Below are 17622 nucleotides of genomic sequence, written 5' to 3' on the forward strand. Positions count from 1 at the left end.
AAAGTAGATATTTTTCATATATTTGTGCCCAATAATATCTTTGTGCTTAATTCGTGTTGCCATCCTAGTTGTGAATGACGAGAGAAAGAATAAGATCATGTTTCTATAATGTTATGCTTATGTAACTTATGTAACTACAACTATTGCTGTATTAGTTGTTCCAGGTTGATTTAGAAAACCAGCTACAATCAACACAGATCAGCCTCTTGTTATTTTACTTTTGGTAAATTATATATTTTTTATCTTTGGGTTAAGTCACCGTACAAATGAGTATTGGTTGTTTTCCCGCTTATACATACTGCCAAACACAGGATGGTTTTGTGACCCTTTTCCAGCCTTTTCCACTGTTTTTTGTCAGACTATTCCAGGCTGTTCAGAAAATGCCCCCCCCCCCCCCCTCTTTGTGTTTTTAAATCTTTGTCACACTGTACTTGCTTTGTGCAGACGTTGAACAATGCCAGTTTCAGATAAACTGGCTGGAATATGTGAGGTCAGCCTATTGCTCACAACATGCTCAGCAACATTCATTTCCATCCATCATCTGCCAACACATAAAAAATAGGCATGCAAATTGCATAGCAATTCTTCCCAATTTGTTTGACAGGACTAAATCAGGACAATCTGAAGGTGAGTTGTATTGGCTTGTTCCGGAATGGAAACCTTGTATGGAGTAAATATTCTGCTTTTCCATTTTAATTACTTGCTCAAGCCGGGCACCTCATTTTATAATATGCTAATATTCTCTTAAAGATGTTGATTTCACATAATGACAATCATGACTTTTCACCCTTAGGGTCAAGTATCCTGCCTTTTCTTTCTGCCTCAGGGAGAGCCATGGGGGACTGGTCAATACTGGGACGTTTTCTGTCCGAAGTGCAAAACCATTCCACAGTGATAGGGAAGATTTGGCTGACCATGCTGCTCATCTTCCGCATCCTGCTGGTGACCCTGGTGGGAGACGCCGTCTACAGTGACGAGCAGTCCAAGTTCACCTGTAACACCCAGCAGCCCGGATGCAACAACGTCTGTTACGACACCTTTGCACCTGTGTCACATCTGCGTTTCTGGGTTTTTCAGATTGTGCTGGTATCCACTCCATCTATCTTCTACATCGTTTTTGTTCTCCATAAAATTGCCAAGGATGAGAAGCTGGATGTCCAGAAAGGAAAGTTCATAATCCAAGCCCCCTCCAAAAATAACTATGTTGAGCTTGGTAGCAGTTGTATGGAGGGCACCAGGGTGGAGCCCATCTACAGTCCCAAGTACATGGAGGAATGGGGCACAAAAGACCAAGAAGGAATGGAGCAAAGTCTCCTTGACGAGGATTATGCTGAACTTGGTGAAGATCCAACCCAGCTATCGAGCCAAGTCCTACTCATTTACATTCTTCACGTGTTGTTACGTTCTGTTATGGAGATAACCTTTTTGGTGGGCCAGTATTACTTGTTTGGTTTTGAAGTGCCGCACCTGTATCGCTGCGAGACCTATCCCTGCCCAACACGCACTGACTGCTTTGTTTCTCGTGCCACAGAGAAGACAATTTTTCTGAATTTCATGTTTAGTATCAGCCTGGGCTGCTTTGTTCTCAACATCGCCGAGCTTCACTATCTTGGCTGGGTGTACATATTCCGCATCTTGTGCTCAGCTTGTTCTACGTGCTGTACTCATGAGAGGGATGCTAAGGGGCGGTACTCCCACCAGAACCCCTTGCTGCTGCAGCTGAAGCACTCCCTCAGGGGGAGGCTGGTCCTACAGACGCCTGCCCCCAGGAGCCAGGAGAAGGCTCGAGGTCTGCTCAGTCACGCCCCGGCCATCTCCTTTGAGACGGATTCCACCGTGGAATGCACCTCCAAGAGGACTTTAGAGGAGAGGGACAAAGTGAAGCTCAAATTAGCCAACATGGCAAAACTAGGAAGAACTAAGAAGTCCTGGTTATAAAAGGCATTTTAGAAATGCAATACAGAAATAGTATACTTTGAGGTATTTCACATTTTTTGGCACATGGAATATGTATGTACGGAGCTATAATTAATATATTGCATGGATTAGGTGGTCAAAAAAAGGTAATATGACTGGATTAAATACTTAAATTAAAGCGGCAAAAAACCACTCAGTTTTTCCGATCAATTTGTGTATTGAAATTTGTGAAGTTAAGAATTTATTCTGAACTGTTTGAGAACCCTTAATGTGCAGGTATATAATCTCGGTTTCGTCTGTCGCACTTTTCAACATTTTTAAACCAATCTGACAGAAGTTTCTTTGACTTCTGTATCACTCCACTAGAACTGGATCACTATTTTTTTTATTTTTAATTGAATCCCTATCACTAATGAAAGTCAATACATATTTGTAATTGTTTTTCTATTCAAAATTGTTCATCGTGCCTTTATACCCAATACCCTTAAAAACATTGTTTTTCTTTAAAAGCCTTTATTTTAGCTGTAAAAGCTATACACACACACACACACAGGGCATTGACATAAATTAAACATACTGATATGTTTGTTTTATATTGAATGAGGCAGCATTATAATTTGTCTCAGGCAGTCAGGCCAGTACAAATTTGAATGCATATACCGCACTTAAAATATGGTCTTCACCAACCAACATACATCAATACATCAACCTCTACAAAGTCTCTTAAGAGTGGAATAGGCATCAACCTTTTTAAGCTTACCATTTAAGTTATTGCCAAGAATGTTTGACATAAGCAAACCAAAATGTGGAAATGAAAATTGTACATTCCTGCACGCCAATTTTATTTATGAAAAAGCAATTATGTATTTATAACAAAGCCTCAGAGGGAGAAACGTATATATGGACTGGAACCAACATTTCAGAAATGCACAGAAAGGACTCAAACGATTGGAGCTTATGACAGAACCCAGTGAAAAGGACTTGGATTGATCCAACTGATAGAAATTCTTTTGAAGCAACCGGTCCCCTGCAGGAGAACCAACAACACATTGAGGGGCTTGGAAAGGAGTTATTTGTGTACAGCATGTGTGCAAGGTATAGGACACAAGGCCATACATACTATCACAGTCAGAGTTCGGTCTCTATATGCAGACAACATCCTGTTTTTTTTGCAAAATTATATCGTTTCTTGTAATAAAAATTCCCCATGAAGAGAAAAGAAGCAAAAAATGTAAATAATTGGCTCCTTGCTATCAAAGGCTAGAAAATGAATTAGGATGCATACATAACCTGGCAAAATAGTCCTGTACAAAACACGAAGATCCATCTAAACTTGTACATTCAGTTTACAATATTGGTACAGAGCTTAGAAACCGATGGCCTCTGATTTTATAAACAGGAAAACCAACGAGACCTCTTGAATCTGATATCCAGCGTGATAAAGAGCCCTGGGCTGGAGGGGCAATAAGAGCACAGATGCACCTTCCTGCAGAGCACCCACACACTCTGCTGTGGAGAGGGCCCCACACATCAGTACCCTGCCTTCTAGCACGATAAACCTCAATACAAGCAGGAGCACAGCATTCTCTCTCAGGCTAGGAGTCACAATAGGACTCTCTTGCCCAATCCAGCACGGAGTCAAAACACAAAGCTGATCACCTGGAGCTCAATAACCGCCTCAGGTCACTTTAACCGGTTCCTGTGTTCCACTGAACTATGCCTCCTGCCATCATCGTTTTCCCTCAAACCACAAAAAAATGCAATAAATACATAGCAGCCCTCAGACAGTAAGAATTATACGATTGTGGTTTTGCGTGAGCTCTTGTTTCTCGGCACTTATGAGTTGATCTTGTTTTCTGTGGACATGCGTGGAGTCAGAGGACTCTATAGTGAGCTCGTTTCTCGGTACTTTGACGTTTTCTGTGGACGTGCGTTGAGTCAGAGGACTCTGTAGGCAAGGTAGTCGCAGAGTGGCGTGGGGATGACCAGCGCCTCCACCTGCTGGGTGGACATCAGCCGACGCAGCGCCATCCGGCACAGGTGCTGCAGGGGGGGCGTGCTCCGAGGGCATGCCCAGAAGAGCACGCTGCCGTCACGGGTCCTAGCAAAGAACAGCGGGTCAGATCACTGCAGGTAGCTGACAACACAGGACTGATGACGGAGTCACTTTAGAGGAGACGGATGATGTCTCATCAGGGACGGAGCGATTCTTCTCTAAGAGTTCATTAGCAGAAATAGATCTCCTGAGACGACCGTTATTACAACACGGAGCAAAATAAAGAAAGAGATCAAACAGATGGGAGAATGACGAGCCTCACCCTGCAGCAAGCACCGTCCCGTCAGTGGAGAAGGCACAGCTGAGGCCGCTGGCCAGGCCTGCGATGGCCTGGGGAGCCTTCTCTTCAATGCTCCAGAACCGCAGCAATCTGGAGGAAGAATTAGGATCAGGTCACAATAACACGGTGCATCAATAGTACCATCACGATGCACACAGCCTGTGAAGGCTGAAAAGGCTGAAGTGACAACAAATTCCCTAAAAAACATTTGTGTGCTCATCCGGGAATAGGCAGCCGTGAACAGGCAGCCATACAGCGATAGAGGCCTGCAGGTTTGTTTAGTACTGGGTTTGAACACTGCAAGTGGGGACCATTCACTGAGCCCAGCCTTCTTGCCATCTATGACCAATCCAAGGACTACTGTTGAACAGAATGTGTGCTACATCTGAGACTTTGAAGCACCACTAATCAAAACAGTTTGAGGCTTATTGCGGCAATTCAGAAAACCTACCGGTCATCAGCTATACTGGCGATGTGTCGTCCATCATGGCAGAAACTGACAGATCGCACCCAGCGGTCGTTGGCACCACCCGCGAATATTGGCGACGGTGGGGGAAAGAGATGACTAGAGGAGGAAGGAAGAGGATGAGAGAAGAGACACACTAATGGTGTTCAGGTCAAACAAGGCTTTGATACTCTTCAAAGTAAATAGACACGTCTCACCCCTGTTCTAGCAGAATGGTGCCCTTGTAGGGGTCCCACACAATGACCCGGGTGTCGTAGGAGGCGGTCACCAGCAGAGCTCCGTCGGGGGAGAACTCACAGGACACCACGTCGTTGTGGTGTCCCTCCAGCTTCCGGACCAGCGAATAGTCATCCATGTTCCAGAGGAAAACCTGCACCGGGAACAGGCGTGTTATAGCCGGGGCAGTGGTTCAGTAGGCAGATTTAGGTCCTATCTTTAATACTAGGCACATTCAATGAAAATATTATTACCATCAACCCAAGGCTCTGCAACAAGTCCAAACCAATATCAGTACACAAGCAGCAGGTCAAACCAAGACTGACTATTCTGTACATTTGATCTAACCCGACAACATATTATAAACTATGCTATATTGTACGACTTTGAAATGCATGCCTAACAAAAAAAGTTAACAAAAAATAAAGAGAAAAACAAGCAGCAGCTTGAGGTGACATAAATAGTTCCTCAACTGGTTCTCCATTGAGTGTTAGTTCACCGTGTTTGTAAACGGTTCCCACCTCCAGCAGAAGCCTACCAAGAGACAGATGCTTCAGGAGAAAATAACATCCGATGTCCAAGGATGGACTTTGGCACTCATACCTGCATCTTTCCACCACAGAGAAACCAAAGGTATTTGTGATCTTAGTTTAACTGCTTCATGTTCCAACTCAGACATGCTTTACAATTTTAGAAGATTTTTCAGATCAAATAAACATATGACAGCATAAAATACATTGCATTTAAGCAACCAAAATGTGATTATATCACAATACATCTACATCATTAACGTGATTTGATCACGTTCTCCTCTCCTGCTCATCAACGCCTGAGCACTCCACTGAGGTACATTAGATTCACTATCTATGACTGGACATGCTAATTAGAGCTGCTATACGCTGTCCATCAAGACTAATTAATACAAGTCTTATAATGTATTCAGAAATATGCAAATGGTTCTAATATTTAAATAATACAAAAGGCAATTCATAGCCAAGAAAATACCTGATTCCAATTTTCATGGCACTAATTCCAATTCATTACTATACTAATGTTATTGTATATTATCCATGGTAAGATCGCTTCATGTGTTTTGAACCAAGAACATTTTGTAAATTGTCTTTGAAGGCACAAAGAAGGCCGTTCATATCCCTGAAAGAGGAGGAGTATGGTAAGACCTTTAACATTTATTCCTCAAGACTTACTGGTAAATTTTCATTAGTTACTAGTGCTTGTTCTTCAGTCACTATTCCAATAGTGTCTAGTACCCATTTCATTCGATACTATTGCTTGTTCTTAAGTTACTAGACACTATTCCAATAGTGGCTACTATCCATTTCAGTTGTACTAGTAACTTTTCATTAGATACTAGTGCTTGTTCTTTAGTTACTTTTCCCAATAGTGTCTTGTATCCATTTCAGTAGTGCTATTAACTTTATTCGATACTATTACAATAGTAACATATAAACCCTGATAATCAAATTAATTGAATGATCAACCCGATAGAGCCATGTTTGAGCGACTGCTCTAGAACCACAATGACAAATGAGTTCAATAGATCCGGCCATAACATGAGCTTTTGGATATTAGAGAGCCAGTGAACCCAGTGAATGAGAGTTATAACGTTATGATGTTGCATAGGAAATGCCCAACACTGCGTCTGGTATCTTCTCTAAACTGGGGACTTATTACAGTAACGGTAATAAAAGGACAGATTACTATGTTGACGATCGTATCAGACACATTACCATTTTTCAGACAAAAAAAAAAGGGTTTAAGGTCCACCGGCTCTTTGAATTGATGAACTGATAGCCATCACAGAATACACTCTCTGCACGACCCAAGAGACCCTGTTGAAACCCTCGACAAAGTGCTCCTAAATGCGGATTGTTTGGGTCCTCATTAATATTTAGAAGTCAATTTCCAATTCATATAGATGTCACAATGTCAATGTTGCTGGTACTTAATGGGCTGGGGATAGCTTTCATCTGACATTAACTTTAAATAGTTACAGAAACTAGAATAGTTATTTGTAAGTCTTGAGGAATAAAAGGTCGAAACCTATAGCCATTGAGGAGATGGGAATGTTGTGATGTAATTAGTCTTCTCTTTGTAGTTCTGGTGAAACAGGGATTTTGGTGCATATGGGAAACTCGCACGGTAAAAACTACCGCGTTTTGAGAACTTGCCAAGTTAAATCTATCTAAAATATAATCACATCCTATTCTTGTGAAAATTACATCCTCTGAGACATTACTCGACAAGCTTTGAAAGCCTTTGCTGCTATAAAGCAGCAAAATAAAAGTGCTTGCTTACATTAGGACGTGAAATTTAAAGGTGTGCATTATTTTGGACCCAAGGGCCTATTCAGTCTGTCCAGCAGGATTTGAGAGCGTAGTCGGCATTATCTATCAAATTGCGGCAGCGTGCTTTATGCTTCCGGTAGCTGCTGGAATGTGAGGAGGCCCTTGGGTCAACAATAGAGACCTGATCCTTTTACTACAGAAGATGTAAGGAGTTGGAGGAAAGGTGGGGAGGAGGGTTGGGAGGGAGGTGAAGGAGAGGAGATCCCATGATTTTGATCAATACTTTCAACTGAGAATGTAGGAGGAACTGCAGCAGCAGAGGGAGACGGACACGGAGCAGAACCTACGTACGGAGAGACCTCGCAGGTCAGGTGCCGGGGCATAGGGCACAGTGCATCCCTGGTCTGCACCGGCTGTCAAAATGCCAGCGCGGCGCTCCCTTCAAAACCAATCACACACAGTTCTGCCACGACCTGTGACAGGGAAGCAAGACACACACACTTGTAGGGACACACATAGCCCAACATAGCCTGAGTAACCAACAGCTGTCCACAGGGTTTGTACCCATGGTCATATATGACGTGCTGCACATGTAAATCGACTTCAAAACCTTTTCTTGAAATCCACTTCTACTCAAGTAAACGGGCGCATCTTCAAAACTGATTTAAAGTGTTTGAGGGCAGCCAGCGCCATTTAAAAAACATTGTTTTCAGTCGCCCTTGTGCGACAATATGATGGAGAGTTGATGATAGTGCAACATAGAACTGTTTCTTAATCCAGTATAACTAAACATTGGTGTTCCCCTGCCCAGGTGATTCCTGAGGTCACTCCTTTGTGCCGTCACCAACCCACCCGTCACATTCTGCATGCAAACTGTCAAACTATCCCCAGAATTCATCCAATTAACATCCAAAACAAAGGCTGTGATGCAAACTCTTCTTACGACACTAAGCACACTCATACAAGTGTATAAACTGTTTTATTTGAGCGTGTACTTCTTTACCAGTGGGCACAAACAATAAACAAATAGCAGTGTGAAGAAATCAAAACAATATCGGAAAAGGGTTTAAAAACCAACCTACCGCTTTACCAGCACCAACTGAACACAGGGTAGATGAGTCGGGAGAGAAGGCACTACAGTAGACCCAGCTCTGGTGCCCCCGCAGAACCTTCACCATGTTACCTAGAGACACGTGGAGAGTCAGGATGCACTACAGTAGTCTCTCTCTCTCTCTCTCTCTCTCTCTCTCTCTCTCTCTCTCTCTCTCTCTCTCTCTCTCTCTCTCTCTCTCTCTCTCTCTCTCTCTCTCTCTCTCTCTCTCTCTCTCTCTCTCTCTCTCTCTCTCTCTCTCTCTCTCTCTCTCGATGCTGCCTGGTCTGAACGTGTAGAGCTAAACGCTGCATCAATGGAATAGGTGGTGATTTACATTACATAAAAACAAAGAATGATTTGTAATAATGTATGGCACTAGCGCATGGCATTCACAAGGCTCAAAACAGATTGAGGCACTGTAGGCATGTATCTATTGCAACCGATACCTAAAAAAATAGTGCTTCACTTTTGCTCCATTTTATGCATCATGAGGAAGCAGCTAAAAAAATTACGTGAAACTGAATTATCTGTGGTGCAGTGCATTTTGAAAGTACGTAGCAGAGGTGTCTATTGATTCATCCCATGTTAATTTAAAGTGCTTAAATTATGGAGTGTTTCTAGATCATAGATCCCTGCTCCATGTGCATGTTGGGAAATTATCCATCCATGACAAACAACATCTTTGGTCCAACTGTAGCAGCTGCAGTCGATGACACGCTTTAGAGATTGGACAGCACAGATAACAGATACATCGTCACTTTGCAGGCACACACAATTCCTTCATCTCTTGCATTAAGAACACTTGTCCATACCGTCATCCTTCAGATCCCAGACGCGTAAAGTCTTATCCCGGGATGCAGAGACTAGCATGAGGCTGCCATCAGGAGCAAAGGTCAGGTCTCGCACTATGTCAGTGTGGTCCATCAGATTCAGCAACAGCTTTCCTGGAAAAGCATGATAAAGAAACAGTGAACACAACCTTATAAACGTTGTGATATGAAAAGGGTCAACAACATTAAAAAAGCTTTATCATTAAACCAATTGAAGACGAGCGTGATGTCCTGGCGTGACAGGCCCCACACAACGCTTGAGTCGGGGCGTGGTTGCAATGGGTCGATTTTATATCATACCTTCCCTGTTAAACCCCCATGTCGAGCTGTGACCGTGAAGCAAATATTTCTTTATTTCAATATAATTTTATCTGAAATTAATGTGGTGTCAGAGATTGTGCATCACACACACCCACACAGTTACGACTGTAGTACAATCATTTTTATTCAAGCAATCAAATGTGCATATTATGTACCTCTTTTTGGAAAAAGATCTCACCAGTAGAGCACCTTAAATGCACCCGTTTGAACCCTATTCCCAATCCAGTAGACGTGTGCTGGTGGTCACATGGTATAGTAACCTACTCCCAGTCCAGTAGGACATGTGTTGGTGCTTAGCAGTGTATAGAACCCTATTCCCAGTCCAGTAGACGTGTGCTGGTGCTCACCAGTGTATGGAACCCTATTCCCAGTCCAGTAGACGTGTGCTGGTGCTCACCAGTGTATAGAAACCCATCCCCATTCCAGTAGACATGTGCTGGTGCTCACATGGTATAGAACCCTATTCCCAGTCCAGTAGACGTGTGCTGGTGCTCACCCGTGTAGACGTCCCAGATCTTGATGCGTCCATTGTTTAGGCCTGTTGCCAGCAGTAGCTGGTCCTGGCCGAACTTGAACCGGTGCCACTCGATGTTCACGCAGCGGCTCTGCTTCTCTGGCACCGATGACCCGAAGGCCAGCCCCCAGACGATGTCCCCGCAGTCAATGGTGTGGTTGCAGGGCTCGTCTGCGGCCGGGGGGACGCGGCATTCATCCCCATCCTGGTGGCCTCCTGCTGGGTTGGTACCTTCACTAGAGTGGGACGTGGAGCTAGAAATGGACGGTCACATAAAACAGAATCATAAATAATGATGCTTTGTGAATGATCCATAAGCACATGTGGCTGTGCGGTTCACTTATTCCTTTTACAATTAAAAGCTAATTAACAAAACAGGATTAAAACATGGCACTACTTACAATTTTGTGAGACATTTGGACCAGGGAACAAGCCTCACGATGCGATGCCCTTGAGACCAGGCAAAGTAGGAGCCATCCGGTGCAAAGGCTACAGTCCAGGTTTCCCGTCCAGACTTCTGGTCAAAGGGAGCTACAGGCACTGACAGCTCACCGATGAACTTGGCCTTACCTGGGAAACAAATAAATGGGGCATGATCAGAGTGAGGCTGCATCAACTTGAGGGGGCTCGACTGTTGGCCTTAATGTATTGCGGTCAATAGATCAGAACAACTACATGCCCTCCTTCAATGTTGAATCAAATGACCCAACCCTGTCACCCCTCAGGAAACCCAGGTATCTGTGACACTTTCAAGTGAAATCTACGTCAGTTCTGTCATGTTTTTCCCACGTGGAAACCATGTTTAAACCATATATCTCGTCCTAATGAAGGCATGCATGCCTTCACTGCTGTTGCAACTCATCAAATTAAAATTTTCCTTTAATTAATTTCCATTTTCTTTTTATGACCAGATACCGGTATGGACATGGGGGAAATAATGCACCATTGTGACCTCCTAGACCAGGCCTATTCAACTAGCGGCCCGTGGGCGAAATGCGGCCCCTCTTAATTTTTTTCTGGCCCGCAACAGTAAAAAAGCAAAAAAAAAGCGAAATAAAATAAAATAAAGGAGAAACATAGTGGCATGCAAATCAGGTTTCTGTGTGTAGCTTATTCTGACAATGTTTGGCTCAACCGATACGTGTGAGTCTAGCTTTTCTCATATGAATGCCATCAGAACAAGGACATGTTGCTGCATGACCTATGAGAAGCTGCATGAGTGTCTCAGGATGAGCCAAACTAGGCAAACAAGGCAGTGCAATCTTTCCTACTGACTCACTGGGTCAAAATGTCTCATATGTACAGTAGTTCTGTTTTGTGATGATTCAAACAACATTGTTGAATTCTAAATATGTGTCCAAAATATGTGAGAACAAAATCTTTTATAATGATACGATTAAAAATGAAGTAGGAAGGAATGCGTCTGACAAGTTTATTCCATGTAGTAGTACTATATATATTAAGTTAACACTACTTTAAGTACGATTTATTTGTAGCGAATTCATTCACGTAGTTTTACTCTGTGTGGCCCATGAACCCCCTGTGGTTTTCCTTTTCGGCCCACTTGTTAAGGAGGTTGAATAGCCCTGTCCTAGACCATAGTACAGCGTGACACGGGAAAACAAGTCATAAACGGCCTGCAGTGGATTCCTTCATAATACGTTGAGGAGAAACATCTGCAGCCCATTGGGCCCGGCTGTGGAAATACTCTGCCTTTGAATAGGAGAAAGAGTGCTGTGCGGAGATGAATGAACGCAACGATATTTATATTTAAAAAAAAAAGCAGAATCAATTTGTGGCGCTCGGTGTTCATTCTGTGGCGCTGCGCAACACATTGGTCTATGTATGGAAAACACTGGACTTTTCACAGGAGCCATTTTGACATGCAACATCAGGGTGGACACAGGGGCAACTGACTCCAAGATCCAGTGAGCCAGCATGCCTCACCACCACCTAAATGGAACGGGGCATGTTATTAATTGATTTTGCAACGTCAAAGTAGCTACTGTTTAAAGGGCATATGGTCGACATGACGGGTGACAGCTGTTCCCCAGAGTCGAGGCTCAGCCTGAAAATAATGAGGAGTAAAGTTTGTTGATTGGTTCTAAACGTTGCGGCCTCATGGAAGTGTGGGACGGCATCGTCTCCTTTCCTAAAGGAGTGTCCAGTCTACCCTATCCTAAACGAGATGAGAAAGAAAGCATTGAAGCACTTTTCCTTAGCATTTAGATCATACAAAGATATCTTAACATTGCTGACCATACGATACTTCCGTGGTTCTGACAAACGATGCTACCTATCAAATCGTGCTACCTAGTGGTTCAATTCGACAATATTGATCCGTGGAGTAGTAGTGGTGTAAAATACATATACAGTACCCCAAAATCGAAATATCCCCCCCCTATTCTTAAAGTTTACATCGTCGTTTGATAGAAGCAATTTATCTAGATATAGGATATAAATGCTACCTTATGTGATTGGTAGCATATATATGGTACAGTATGTGTATCTTAGACAACTATTACACCACGGATCAATATTGTCGGCATGCGCAGAACCAATAGCCCAATGTGATAAGAAGCATAGATAGAACAGCGGGACACTGGACTACGGCTCACATGCAGAGGCCGGGATCTGCGTGTCTGAGGGGCCTCAGACCTGTCCACAACACTCACATCCCCCTCCTCTGGGCTCACACTAAAGTCGACAGAACCAACTAGCCCAGTGGGGCTGGGGATCACGATGTGTAGAGCCCTTTGGACAAACTGACCAAAAAAGATTAAAAATAAAGAGAAATCACTCATTGAAATTAGTATTTCGGGACATTGGTGATGAAGTTATTTTTCCAACAGTCAACAACAGCCCTGATACCAGTCGGGACACACTGACTTCCCACCGGACCCCAACGGAGACCAAACTCCTACTGGGCGACTCCCCAAGTCCCACGGAGGAACTAAATTGTGAGAATAGTGCAAATAATAATGCACACCTACACACAAGCAGTAGAGGAAGTATAAAGTGCAAATAATGCGCACATACACACAAGCACTAGAGAAAGTAAATTGTGTGAATAGTGCAAATAATGCACACATACACGCAAGCACTAGAGGAAGTAAATAGTGAGAAAAGTGCGAATAATGCACACATACACACAAGCATAAGAGGAAGTAACCAGAGGCCTGACACTTCAGAACTGTACCGTACCTATGTCCTGTTCGTTTAGAGAGCCCGGGAAGCTTGCCATCTAAATAAATACCTTCTTTATCTCGGACTGCAGACACTAGAATAATATAATATAATATATTCAGCTAAGAGTGTTTACTGGACCACTGAAGTCGGGATCGGGCTTCAGAACATTAATGGCCGCCTTCTTCTCACTATCGCTGGTGTTCGTTTACCCGGATAGGGGTGGTTCACGGGCGGATGTGACCAGTGTTGCCAGATTGGGCCAGATTTCCCGCCCATAGTATCGGCTGTTAAATCGTGACGTAACACCCTTTCAAAATAAAACTTCCGGGGCCCTGTACTGCGAAGCTCGATTAGAGGGTTAGCGAGGTATGTTGAGCTGAAAGCCTGGGTTAGCTGTACCACGAAAGTCGATCTCTTTAAGCGTCGCTGTATCACCATGGTGACTTACGCTCGCAAACAAACATGGGGCCGGATTCACAAAAGTGTTCTTAAGATAAAACTTAAGAAGATTCTTAAGAAAAAATATAAGAAGTTCCTAAGAATCTTCTTAAACGCTATTCACCATTTTTTTCTTAAGAATTGTCGATTGTCATACGAACTTTAGTTTTCTCACTTAAGAAGATCTTAAATTGTTAACGTAGTAGAGGAATGCATGTAATGTTCATCCTCGTGCGCTCTTGTTCTTGCTGGAGCAGCGGAGGGGGCTGGCCCCGTTGCTATGTTACCTGTACTTTACCTGCGGCCGAGATGAGTTTTCTCAGAATGGTGGCTGGCGTCCCCCTTAGGGATAGGGTGAGAAGCTCAGCCAACCATGAGGAACTCGGATTAGAGCCGCTGCTCCTTTACTTAGAAAGGAGTCAGCTGAGGTGGTTCGGGCATCTGGCAAGGATGCCCACTGGGCGCCTCCCTTGGGAGGTGTTTCAGGCACGTCCAGTGGGGAGGAGACCTCGGGGAAGACCCAGGACTAGGTGGAGAGATTATATCTCAACACTGGCCTGGGAACGCCTCGGGATCCCCCCGTCAGAGCTGGTCAATGTGGCCCGGGAAGGGGAAGTCTGGGGCCCCCTGCTTGAGTTGCTCCCCCCGCGACCCGACCCCGGATAAGCGGATGACGATGAGGATGAGTATTATATTAGATATATATTAGAGAATTGTATTATATTATAGTATTATAGATTATATTAGAGTAATATATTATATATTAGAGTATTATAGAGTATATTAGAGTAATATATTATATATTAGTATTAATAATGAGTATTAGTAATATTAATAATAAAATAAATTGCTCATAGATTTTCAGGTGTCGTTTATTATTTATTTATTTACATGAAACTCCTCCTTACAAGCTCTTGTCTCCCTTGAATGCCGGTATTACATGGAGCGGGGACGGGGCCATCTCCCTCTGGTTCATGGTGGTCTGGAACATCCGGAAGAGGCAGCCGGTACATCATGCAGATGTTGTGCAGGATGAAGGCACAGGTCATGATTTTACACCCCTTTTCAGGGGTGTATTGGAGCACTCGACCAGAGCAGTCAATGCATCGAAATCTGGATTTGACAACCCCAATGCACCTCTCCACAACACTTCTTGTTTTGCGTTGTGCACGGCTGTAGCGCTGTTCAGGCTCTGTTGTTGGGTGGAGGATTGGAGTTATCAGCCATGGTCGTAGAGCGTAGCCACTATCACCTTTTATTGGTTAGGAAAGTAGGTAGGTCAATTATTGAAGTATTATACAGTGAATGATTTTGTGTAGTCTAAATTAAAATTCATCACTAGTTACTCACCTAACAACCATCCATCTGGCATTTCTCCTTCATTCAATTTTATGCCTGTTCCCGAATTCATCAATATGAAGGAGTCGTGGGTACTACCTGGCCACCTTGCCACAAGTTCAGTAACCCTTAGTGTTGCATCACAGATCACCTGAGTGTTAATGGAGTGGAAGTTCTTTCTATTGACAAAGCCATCTTCCTCATCACTTGGTGCCTATGAAATGAATATAAGTTAGTTAGCACATTAATCCCCACGTAACACACACATATATATATATATATATATATATATATATATATATATATATATATATATATATATATATATATATATATATATATATATATATATATATATACATATATATATATATATATATATATATATATACACATATACATATACATATATATATATATATATATATACACATATACATATACATATACATATACATATATATATATATATATATATATATATATATTCAAGTCAATATTTTTTATAAACAACATATAACAAAGCATAATGGATCCAAAATAACAAGAATACAAGAATAGGATATTTGTACATTATCATACTTTGATTGCAATATGTGTCCCGTCAACTGCGCCCAATACGTTTGGAAACCCTGCTATTTCAAAAAATTGCTGTTTGGTTCGAATGCATTCTGCGTCTGTTGCTGGAAACTTGATGAACTGCCGTGCTCTTCTACAGAGTGCATTTGTGACATCTCTGACCACTCGGCTAACGGATGATTGGCTCACACCGAGGGTGCCCCCCACCACCATTTGAAAAGACCCAGAGGCAAAAAATCTCAGGGCAGCCATAATTTGTGTTACAACTGGAAGGGGTGACGATCGCCTTGTTTTCATTTTCAGGTCATTTGATAGCATATCTGCTGAATAAATAATTGCAGGCCTAGGGAGCCTATATTGTCTAATCAACATGTGATCAGGGAGTATAAGCGGATCCATTCTGTCTCTCAATGGCCTTGGTGGATTTTCCTCCCTAACTGCCACCCAAAGAACTTCCATCTAAAAAAAAAAGAGTAATATGATTTCAGTGACTTGGCCTACTGAAATGATCTAATAATCTAAATAAATACAACTGCCTTCTTCATATACTTAAGAGAAAATTGAAGTATAATCAAACATCCTTGATAACTATTTCTTCTCAACACTGTCAGGTACTATCAATAGTAACTGACACAGAGTTTAGGCCCATTTCGTTTAATATTGTCAAAATTGGCTTTTTTGATATAATAAAAATAGCATGACAAGCTCAAATTCACAACATTGTTTAACTTATAGTCTTGGGTTAAGCAATATATTAATGAATTCATATAAATGTCATATAGATATGTTTAAAGAAAGACTTACCTTTTCACTGCAGCTGGTTTAAGACTGGTGAAGGGTTATCTTAAAGTTGTGAAGAAATTTGAGAAGAAATTCAAGAACTTTGTCTTCAAGAATCTCATTTGTTTTGAAATACTTTCTAAGGAAAAAACTTAGGAATTTAGGAAAAAACTTAAGAAGAAAGTTGAGAAAACAGTTAATAAAAAAATAAGAAATTCTTCAAGAATATCAAATCTTCCTAATTTTTTTCTTAAGAACATAGTTATGAAAAAAGATCTACTTAAGAACTTTTTTCTTCCTAAGAATGCTTTGTGAATCCGGCCCCTGGGGCCGGATTAACAAAAGTGTTCTTAATGTGTAATTCCGGCGCAAATTGAACCCAGGATCTTTGTTTTGGCATTAAAACCCATCAAATAAGCCTTCCAGATACCTTTTTCATTGAAAATCGAGTATTATAGTTTGCCGGGCGCAATGTTTGGCGTCCATGTTGTTGACTTGGGGCAGTGTTTCGCTTCTAAATCCGCATTTTTGAACCACTAAATAGCACCAAACATCTGCAGTCGCATGACTAGGGTCCCTACACATAAAACGAAGCACAAACAACTTAGTTTGCAAACCCGGAGTTTATTTAAAAAGACAGTTTAACAAGCATTACCGGTAGGTCCGTGTTTACAGGAAGTCCACACAAGTCGATTGCCGAATACGCCGGAGTTCAGTTCAAGGAGGAAAGTTTTGGAATTTATAATTTATATAATATATATTTATAAATAATATATAGCAAGTGTTGACACGTAAATTAAAGGAATTGCATATGTAAGTTACAGTTACAAAATAATTGTTCGCTACAATCAAGCATGGCACGTTGTTGACGGAAGACGCACTGCACACGTGATTGACGCATAGAGTGAAAGGACAGCTCAAGCATCTATCCGTAGCCACTTGCCGCACTCGAGGGATTGCATTCCTCTTCAATGAAACTCCTTTTGGGTTCTTTGGGTCAGCAGCTCTTTTGGGAATGATGATGTTGTCCTTACCAAAATGAGCACTGCAGACACGGTGATCCTTCTACATTAGCGTCTTGATTGGCGTCTCAATGTCCATATTCAGAACAATAAGCCACTGGTCTACCAGAGATCGGTCATTGTACCGCAATGGCAGTCTATGGAAAGTTTCTGGAGTGTAACTTTTCTTTCTTTTTTCCGCAGCCGGGGAAAACACCAACACGAACCATCTCTCTCTTGACTTCAAGCTGTGGATGGTTCGTCTTCTCCGGTGCTTGAGCTGTCCTTCACTCTATGC

General features: G+C 42.3%; 2 protein-coding genes and 1 long non-coding RNA gene across 4 annotated transcripts; 1 reads left to right on the forward strand and 2 right to left on the reverse strand.

Annotated features, from left to right (window-relative positions):
- The first annotated feature begins 452 nt into the window (after window positions 1-452).
- On the forward strand, window positions 453-2104 carry LOC115561563 (gap junction delta-2 protein). Its single transcript, XM_030381705.1, has 2 exons — window positions 453-627; window positions 794-2104. The coding sequence occupies exon 2, from the start codon at window positions 835-837 to the stop codon at window positions 1936-1938; it is 1104 nt and encodes a 367-aa protein (XP_030237565.1). The 5' UTR covers window positions 453-627; window positions 794-834; the 3' UTR covers window positions 1939-2104.
- A 617-nt stretch (window positions 2105-2721) lies between these two features.
- On the reverse strand, window positions 2722-13417 carry wsb1 (WD repeat and SOCS box containing 1). Its single transcript, XM_030381147.1, has 9 exons — window positions 13204-13417; window positions 10401-10569; window positions 9982-10253; window positions 9147-9278; window positions 8324-8424; window positions 4917-5089; window positions 4705-4818; window positions 4236-4343; window positions 2722-4018 (listed from the first exon to the last, which is right to left on the reverse strand). The coding sequence occupies exons 1-9, from the start codon at window positions 13241-13243 to the stop codon at window positions 3856-3858; spliced, it is 1272 nt and encodes a 423-aa protein (XP_030237007.1). The 5' UTR covers window positions 13244-13417; the 3' UTR covers window positions 2722-3855.
- A 1065-nt stretch (window positions 13418-14482) lies between these two features.
- On the reverse strand, window positions 14483-17012 carry LOC115561642 (uncharacterized). 2 transcript variants are annotated; one of them, XR_003979944.1, is made up of 4 exons: window positions 16979-17009; window positions 16348-16386; window positions 14977-15178; window positions 14483-14878 (listed from the first exon to the last, which is right to left on the reverse strand). It is a non-coding gene; the product is annotated as an uncharacterized LOC115561642 (long non-coding RNA). The 2 variants fall into 2 exon arrangements; XR_003979945.1 differs by lacking the exon at window positions 16348-16386 and having other exon boundaries at window positions 16979-17012.
- Window positions 17013-17622: the final 610 nt, after the last annotated feature.

Source organism: Gadus morhua, chromosome 16 (assembly GCF_902167405.1).
Source record: "Gadus morhua chromosome 16, gadMor3.0, whole genome shotgun sequence".
NCBI lineage: Eukaryota > Metazoa > Chordata > Actinopteri > Gadiformes > Gadidae > Gadus > Gadus morhua.